The sequence below is a fragment of the Phaseolus vulgaris genome, chromosome 5 (assembly GCF_051622355.1).
Source record: "Phaseolus vulgaris cultivar YP4 chromosome 5, ASM5162235v1, whole genome shotgun sequence".
Taxonomy (NCBI): Eukaryota; Viridiplantae; Streptophyta; class Magnoliopsida; order Fabales; family Fabaceae; genus Phaseolus; species Phaseolus vulgaris.
The window spans coordinates 3,907,043-3,916,786 of NC_143502.1; the positions used below are offsets into that span (position 1 = coordinate 3,907,043).

Here is a 9,744-nt window from a genome sequence, read left to right on the forward strand (position 1 = left end):
GTGCCAAGTTGAGGTAACTCTATGAAGATATAATTATCCATATGATTTTACTTCTAAAATTTGGCCATGGAATCCATGTATTTTGTGTGACATTGACACTCCTATGCCTACACCATACATGGTAGAGACAATTCCCTTGATGGATTTAGGTGTTGTTGAATATTAAAAGCTTGAAGAAAGGAAGGGATGAAAAAGAAAAGATGATTTTGATTACCAAGAATAGCATCTATAGATGAAAAATGAAACAAGGATGGGGCTTAAGGGTCATTCTTTAACAAACATGCCACATAATCCCCATATCCATAAAAAGTTGAGATTTGAGAAGGATAGTGTCTTTATAATGAATGCCAAATCCCAACACCTTCAACAAAAAAAATTCCACTTTAAAAACCATGTCCACCAGAACTAAACCAAACTTGTCCAAATCCTCAAACCTCTGTTTCATTCCTCTGATTAGGGGTTGAAACTTTGATCTAACTTCTTCTTCCCGCCGACCCTCTTCTCTCTCTTCATTTCTCTCTCTGAAAAGTGAAGACTTTTGAATGAAAACTTGATTGAGGCTCTTTAAAAACAAACCAAACTCATTGTCTCTCATTATGTTCTTCTTCTTCTGAAGGAAGTAAAATTCTGAACAATAAAGGAAAAGTACTAACTCTCTCTTTCTTCCTCTCTCTCTCTGTGAAGATCATCTATTTTCGATGGCTAAGTCAAAGAACAATGCCAAGAAGTTGTCCTACATATCAGTTCCTTCTCAGATCATCAATTCCATATCATCTTCTTCTCTGCAATCTCTTCTTGACTCTCCCAAGAAGTCTTCAAGGAGCACCAACAGGTTCTTTTTCTTCTTCACCAACAGCATCTTCAGGAGGCCAAGACTGTGGTTTTTCACTCTCTTTTTCTTTGGTTTCCTTGGCATGCTCAAGTTTGGCCTCACCCTTAACATCCCATTTTCTCCCCACCCATGTGCCACAACCCTGCCTCAGAACATGATCTCACCCCCACTTTCAAAGTCAAACCTTGGTGTTGTGAGAGACAGTAACATAAAAGATGAGGTTTTGTTGGCAAAGGCTGTGGTTTCCCATGTGGAGCTGAGAGCACAGGGATTGGACAAGGTGGAAGGTGATGGAGATGTTGAGATGAGCGAGTTCTGGCAGCAACCAGATGGGTTGGGATACAAACCTTGCCTGAGTTTTAGCAGGGATTACAGAAGAGCAACTGATGGGGTTCTAAAGGATAGGAGAAGGTACCTCATGGTGGTGGTTTCTGGGGGCTTGAATCAGCAAAGGAATCAAATTGTTGATGCAGTTGTCATTGCTAGGATTCTTGGGGCTGCTTTGGTTGTTCCTATATTGCAAGTCAATGTCATTTGGGGTGATGAAAGGTACATTTTTATTCTTGTCCATAGCCATATGGGTTTATCTTATTGATGAATTCAAAATTTGAAATATTAGATACCTAGTTATGTTTAGGCTTAAAAAATAATTTATTTTCTTATTCTGATCCATTTGATTAACTAGAGTTAATTATATTTCTTTCCTTATTTGTGTTTGTTAGAAGATAGTGTGGTGAGACTTTGATGTTTTTCCTTATTTGTGATGTTTTCCATTGGTTTGGTTTGATTGCAGTGAGTTTGGTGATATATTTGATTTGGAGCACTTCAAGAGAGTTCTTGCCGATGATGTGCGAGTGGTTTCAGCATTGCCATCAACGCACCTAATGACTAAACCAGTGGAGGGAAGTCCTCCCCTTCATGTCACTCCCAGTTGGATCCGTTCAAGATATCTCAGAAGAGTAAGGGCCTGTTTGATTCTCTTCTCCCTTTTTGTTTTTAAGACTGTTTTCTAAAACAGTTGTACAGTACTCGACAATCAATTTCTCATCCAAAATCTATAAAGTTTTGAAAATTATTTCCACAAACAGTGTTTTAGAGACCAAAAACAGTTAGAAGATGTCCTCTCACCCTCTTCTACTTTCTTCAAGTGTTCTAATAATCTCTTTTTCTGTAATTCTTAATGGGGGTTAGCTTCTCCAAATTTTGAGTCCTCCTAAAGTGATGGTCCATTGATATATGATAGTTCATGTGAGGGTCATTTTATGGATGGCACCTACATTCATATAATAAGAGTAGCAATGTTGTAGGAAAGTAAGTATAGGCTTCAATGGTCCCTACCAATGGGTTACGTTTGCAATTGCATTGTTAAGGAAAGCTTTTCTGATTAGTAGTAGTGAGTGTTGTTATTGTTGTTTGGAAAAAGGACTCTTTCCTGACTATACTATTGGCTGTCTGTGCAGTTCAACAGAGAAGGTGTTTTGCTCTTACGTGGTTTGGATTCAAGGCTTTCAAAGGATCTTTCTTCTGATCTTCAAAAGCTTAGATGCAAGGTATTTAGAGTTCAAATTCGCTTCCTTTTTATATATTGTAAAGGGAAAATACAGCTAAAATCACCCTTTAGAAATTCGCTTTTATAACAACTAGATGCAGATTGTGAAAGTTAGTTCTCATCTTGTGTTTCAGGTTGCTTTCAATGCACTGAGGTTTGCTCAACCGGTTCAGGAACTTGGGGACAGGATTGCAGAGAGAATGAAGAGCAAGGGACCTTACCTTGCTCTTCATCTAAGAATGGAAAAGGATGTGTGGGTGAGAACTGGTTGCCTCCCTGGTCTGAGTGACGAACTCGACGAGATTGTTAACAATGAGAGGATAGAACGGCCGGAGCTATTGACTGCAAGATCAAACATGACTTACCATGAAAGGAAGATGGCTGGTCTGTGCCCTTTGAATGCTGTGGAGGTTACCAGGTGAATAGAATAACACTTTTGGTTACTTGGTTGTTTTCAAAATTTGAGTGTAATAGGATTTTCTGATAGATGTTTTGGTTGGATTTATAGGCTTCTGAAGGGTCTAGGAGCTCCAAAGAATGCAAGAATGTATTGGGCCGGAGGAGAACCTTTGGGTGGAAAAGAAGCATTGCTTCCATTGATCCAAGAGTTTCCTCATTTTTATAGTAAGGAAGATCTTGCCTTGCCAGGAGAACTGCAACCGTTTGCAAATAAGGCATCCATAATGGCTGCCATAGATTACATAGTCTCTGAGAAAAGTGATGTTTTCATGCCATCTCATGGAGGAAATATGGGCCATGCAATTCAGGTATGCTTGTTATGTTGTTAGTGATTCTTCTATTCACAAATGTCAAGTTATTTTCACTTGTTTCTTTGTTTTGAAAAATGGGAGAAATGGTGAAAACATCATTTTACTATTTTTACCATTTCTTATACAAAGTGAAACCAACTTGGTAATTTTATATTTTTTTTGTGAAAACAGGAAATTAAAATATACAATAGTACTCAAAATGTTGTTTCACTTTCAGGGTCACAGGGCCTTTGCTGGGCACAAGAAATATATAACTCCAAACAAGAGACACATGCTCCCTTATTTTCATAATTCTTCCATCTCTGAACAAGAGTTCAACAGAATCATCAAGGAGTTGCACCAGGACTCATTGGGGCAGCCTGAACTTCGGACTATCAAAGCTGGAAGGGATGTTACCAAGTATCCTATTCCTGAGTGCATGTGCAATGATTCACATGCTAATTCTTGATTTGAAAATAGTACCAAAGTTTGTGGCATGAAGGCTACTTACTAGGCTACTGAACAAGGAAAGGAGTGCTACTTTCAGCAGGATGTGCAATTTTGATTCCTTTGGAACACTTCAAGTGCCTTTCATTTCAGGGTAATCATGAAAGTTCTGGGCACCCTTTTTCTACTACAGATCATTTCAAGCACTCCTCTCTACTGGGAGGTGTACCATTATTCCTTAAACACGTTTACCAATGTGGCAATGTACATTTCCATCGTCATTCAAATGATAGATTCAAAATAACATACAACAGAAGATCATTCTTTGATTTTTTTTTACACAAAGATTGTATAGGATACATGTTCTCTTTAGCTGTGTAATTCTTATCACAATACGAAGACTTGTTGACATTTGTGTATATATTATCATTAATTTTTGGATTCTTGTCATCTGATCATAAAGATCACCTTGTGCAACCCTTGCTACCATTTAACTCAGCACTGCGAAAGTAAGACAAGTTAAGAGCTAGAAGAAACAGAATATATGATTTGATTGGTATTCAAATACCAGAAAAGAAGAAAATCTTTGTAAATATTCTTATTGTTTTCATAAAGCTTAAATCTATTGCATTTTTTCTTTTCTTTTTCATTGGAATGTTATTTTGGCCAGTTTAATTGTGCTTTTAAAGTGTTTTTTTGAAGTGACTAAACAACTTTTCCATAAACAAGCAACTAACAAAAAGCAGTTTTGTTTTAGCAAGCATTATGTACTGAAATTTTAATTTCTTCACTATTATTCAATCAAAAATTACCATGCACAGTAAGTTTGGCAGATATTTATTATAATATCTGAAAAATTAAATTCAAAATGACTTTTTATTAGTGATTCACTGGCCTAAGTAACTTCAGTGAAAGAACCTCAAGACCTTGTTTAAGAAGACTAAAGTCCTTCAAATTATTGGCATAGGAATTTAGTTTATTGTTTGTTTTAACAAGAAAAATGGTCTTCTATGAACAAATTTGAAAGAAAACTATATTCTGAAAAGTTATTTTACAAAGTTTAAAGTAAAGCAGGTGCAATGCAAGTCTGTAAATGAGCAAAAGAAGTTAGGTGGGACCAGTGGATTGCAGAACATAACATTATTGTAAGGTTGGCACTATGTGTTTGTTTTGGCATTATTCTGGTTGAGGTTTGATGTTGGTTTATTCTTGTCTAAATTCTTATTTCAAAATCATCCAATTACATCACACATTCTACACTTTCTACTCATGTATTCTACTTCTGCGAATAATATTGCATGGTCAAATTAAATTTTGGTCCCTCTTTTCTTTCACACTAATGTCCAAACAAAAACTTCATACACACCATAACTAATAATGTTCATGATAAAGATTTAAAACCATATATAAAGTTAATGAATCAATAGTCTAAAAATACTTACAGTAAAAAGTCTTATTTAATATCTATTAAATAAAAAATTGAACATGATCTGTTATTCTTTCTACACTTGATGTAATACACATGACTACCACTTTTGACGTGTAGATTCCTGAATCATGAAACAGATCCTCCTTTCCCTAGAATGAACTTTACAGGAATTTAGCATGAAATTGACTGGATTGAAAATTATTTAAAAAAATCCATTTGATCCAATGTTTCTGGCTTGAGTGCAGTTTGGAACAAAAACACATCATGTTATTGGTGGAGTAACATTGAGACACAATTTGTAATCATGTTTCCATGAACCAGGGTATGAGAATGGCTTCAAATGTTCTTGGCTAGCTATTAAACAAGTCAAACAACACCAGGACCTACTCTAGTTTGGTGTTATCTTCTTGTCAATGTTATCCACTAGCATCAGCTGTACCTGAAAAGTTTGAAACCAATGAATCTGCCAAGTGTAATAATGATACCTTCTAAAATTATTCTGACTGGCCCCCCTTCTAGTTTTTGCTGCATCTGCCTGCTACTCTTCAACTTGAATATAAGCACTATTCACTGCTTTGATTCTCTGCAGAAAACCTGCATTCACCAATCAACATTTACATCTGCAATGGTAGTTGAAGTTCTGTTCTAGTAGAGTTTTGTATGATTTCACATAATTATTATATCTGGTTTATCTTTCAAAATTTTGTATATATGGACTAGTGTGTCAGCAGATTCAGGATATATATATCATCTCTCAATAAAAGGGTATGTCCTCCACCCTGGTACCATTGCACAATGTCCTAGCAAAAAGCTCTAAGATTCCTTGATCACCACCAACTGGTCCCCATGAGACAAGATATCTGTAATACTGTAACAAGGCTGTGTAGCCTTGTGCATGTCCTGCAGTGGAATTCAGCATCAAAGTAGTGTGTGACATGGTGTTATTGGGACCCCACATGGCCCAGAAATCCAGAGTTTTCTTCAAAATTTATGGGATTATTCAAAGAAAAACAGGTATGCATGCATTATTCAGGTGTGTGCACCCTTTAAGAAGCTAAAAATAATCTCAATTTTGGGAAAATTTCTGCAGGAAAGGAGCCAAAGGGCTAAAAGTTTATGCAGTAGGGAGACAATAATTGAATTCAACAATTGTTTTTGTCACTCCTGGTAATGCAATTACAGCGAATCAAATTCCTCTAAACCACACATGTATGTTTGCATCACTCATCTTTTTACTATTACAGGAAACAAAAGTTTGGATAACTCAGAAAAATTAGCTACTTTAACCAGCAAAGAAGGTAAGTGTCAGACAAGTACTGTAAATAGACCACACAAACATAATCAGTGTTTTGTTGACATCTTGCTTTTAAATTTTTTTGAAATGTTTTAATCAAATTTATGATATCATGGAAAAACACAACTATTTGTTTCTAATAAAGACCTCAGATTAAACTTTAACCTTTTATTCTTAATTTTTAAAATATTTGTACTGGTCAAAGTTCTTGAATTGAATTTTTTATATATTGAATAAGAGTGTTATGTAATATTGATTTTTTACAACATTATTGTTGTTATTATTATTGATCACAAGTTTTTTAAGAGATTTAAAAAGTGTAGTAAAAAATATAAAATAAATTAAAAATATAAAACAGATTTTTTAAATTTAAATTAAGGATTAAAATTATAATATGGAAAAGTAGTTTAAAATAATTAATTAAAAATATTGAGATTAAATTTTAATGAGCTTAAGAGAAGGAACAAAATAAAAATTAATTTAAGAGTAAATTAATTTTGGTTTTGTGATATTGGTTTTATAATATAATTAAGAATAAAAAATTTAATATAATGATTTATAAATAAATTAAATGAAAGAGAGAAAAAATATTAAATTTTATAGAATTATTATTATTGATCATATTTTTTTTAAAGTAATGTAAAACTACAGTAAAAAATATAAAATGAGTTAAAAAATATAAATTCAAATTATGAAATTTATGTTAAAGAAAATGTAGACATTTATAAATATTTCTTATTGCAAAATTATTTTAATTTCACATATTAAAATTTTAATTTTAAACTTAAAGTCATTATTAATCATTTTCAACTTTTATCACCAAATTTATACCATAAAATATATTTGTTTACTGGTCGGACGTGTTCGGGTCCTCAACCTAAGCACTTAAGTGTAGTAGCTCGATTAGAGAGGTCAATTTGAGAGATACCTAGCACGGTCTAAGGTGAATAACATGTCTAGTGGTTTGTAATGAGGTTAGTCCAGATGATTGACAATCCATATTAAGAGGATAACTAAAAGTAAAACCACATGGTGAATAACTGAAATAGTTGAGCATATAAATATTTTCAATGTAAATAAAAGTTGTTAGAAATATGTTGCATTTTACCTGAAAAATAAAGGTCAATAGAATATTCTTGTCGTTGAAAATTATATTATTGTTGTTGAAATTATATTCTTGTTGTTGAAGTTATACTCTTGTTGAAGAAATTGTTGAAGGAATGTCTATAAAAGGGGGCTAAGCCCCTGAATAAAGGTAAGTTTTTTTTGTTAGGACTGTACACTGAATTTTTTTTTTATAATTAGAATGTTCTTACTGACTTGATCGTCAGTCCCCTCTGTTACAATGTCTCGATACAACAAACATCAAGTAGAGAGGAGACAATGCGGAGTCCACATTAAGTTCGATCGAAGTCAACCAGAAAGAACATTTTTTAATTATCATTTCAAATCATCTTAACTTTCTAATGTATTAGTAAACATGTTTACAATTCCTTTAATTTTTTTTTCATATTCAAATTTTTTTATCATCGTTTTTCACACTTTTTATGCTACCCAAAATAATATTTATTTTATTTACAAATACATCGATGAACACGATCAATAACACTCTAGACTCACAAAGTACTCAAAACACCTAAAATTTACACTATACAATATTGTAAGAGTGTTTTACAAAGCACAAAGAGAAAAAGCCAAAACTTTTATGTTGTGTTTGGATTGAGGAGGGAATTTGTGGGGAGGGAAAATAGTGAATTTGTGAGGATATGTGAAGTTGTTTGGATTGAGAGATGATAGAGTGGATTTGTGAGAATAATTTATTGTAAGTTTACAAATTTATTTGTTATTAAAAACATTTGAATAATGAATTATGATTTTTTTTTTAGGTTTGAATTAATTAAATTTTTCTAATATATAGTATCCATAATTACTTGTATTGTTTTAAAAAAAATTAAAAAATATAATAGGAAATATTTTTTTGTGTTAAATTGAAATAAATTTATTAAATATATTAAAATTTATGAAAATAATATTTATTATTATATTTATTTGTTATTTTATATAATTATATATAATTTGTTGATATTATAATTTTATTTTTTTATTTTCATTATTTATAATTATATGTTGTTATTAATAGTATAATTAAATATTTTTAAAATTATTAAATAAATTTATATAATATTTAATTTTTTATATTGTAATAAAATATGTACAAGAATATTTGAGTAAAATAAAAAAAATTCTACATGAATCACTATAGATCTCTTGAAGAATGAAAAAAAAAAACATTCACTCTCTCACTCTTAAAACAATTGAAAAAAAAAAACATTTATCATTTTGTTGATATTGATGTGATATAGTGTAAGTTAGAAAATGATTTATTGCGTGAAGCAAAAGCCTTAATTATGTAAATGTACTTCCACATTTGAAAGTATTACGTATGCAAGACAAATACTGATGCGTAAGCCATTAAGTGTTGACCTCGTTATTCGACTTTCAACACATTGCCTATGGATACCTTCTCTTACATTAAAGTTAAAATTATTTATGGTTTCAAACATTTTTAATGTATAGTTTAGAAATTTATTTTGTTTTATACTTCACAACTCAAAAATATATTTTAAATTTTATAATTTAAAAATTTATCGTAAAGTATATAATTTAAAATATATTTTTAAATTAGACAATTTATAAAACATTGGATTATAGAATATAAGAGTACGTCCTAGATTACGTAATATAAAAATGTATATTGAATTATCTAAAAATCTGAAAATATATAAATCTGAAAATTTGGAAAAATAAATTATGTAATTTAAAATATATTTTAAAATTATATAATTTAAAATATATTTTCAGATTACTAGACATTAGAAAAAGTATTCTGCACTACAAAATCTAAAATCTAAATATTTAAAAGTACGTTATGATTATGAAGTACATTTTTAGATTGTGAAATCTGCAACATGTCTGTGAATTCCACAATCTAAAAATCTAAAACATGAACATTTTAAACATTTTTAACACTTTTATTGAGATGAATAAAAACTCATTGCGGGTGCAAAGTTACCTATGTAGCACACTTTTCTAGTTAGATAATTTTTTATCTGTGTGGTTGAAATGATGTGATTTTCTTTCTGCACTCCCATAATTCTCCTTACACCTTCATATGGGTGGTGAAATTTTCATTTTCCTCTTAATAAAAAAAATCCACAACATTCCCTTTTCTTCTTCTTCGTCTTCCCATCACCTATAATTTTTCACTAAACGTCAATGGCCAAGTGAACCTTCTCAACCTTCCACAAGTTTAGTTGTAACTACAACTCCATAACAAAAAATAACTTTTTGTTATGGACGAGCGTCTATATGAGGAAGAAGAAGGAACATCTAGCGCAAGTGCATAAGAGATAGAGGCTATCGTCTAATGCAACAATCTAGGGA

At 31.7% G+C, this 9,744-nt stretch overlaps 1 protein-coding gene across 1 annotated transcript; it reads left to right on the top strand.

The window, feature by feature from the left end:
* Positions 1-210: 210 nt before the first annotated feature.
* On the top strand, positions 211-3,996 carry LOC137834889 (O-fucosyltransferase 20). The gene is made up of 6 exons (XM_068643116.2): positions 211-1,381; positions 1,626-1,791; positions 2,293-2,382; positions 2,516-2,799; positions 2,890-3,148; positions 3,369-3,996. The coding sequence occupies exons 1-6, from the start codon at positions 699-701 to the stop codon at positions 3,597-3,599; spliced, it is 1,713 nt and encodes a 570-aa protein (XP_068499217.1). The 5' UTR covers positions 211-698; the 3' UTR covers positions 3,600-3,996.
* Positions 3,997-9,744: the final 5,748 nt, after the last annotated feature.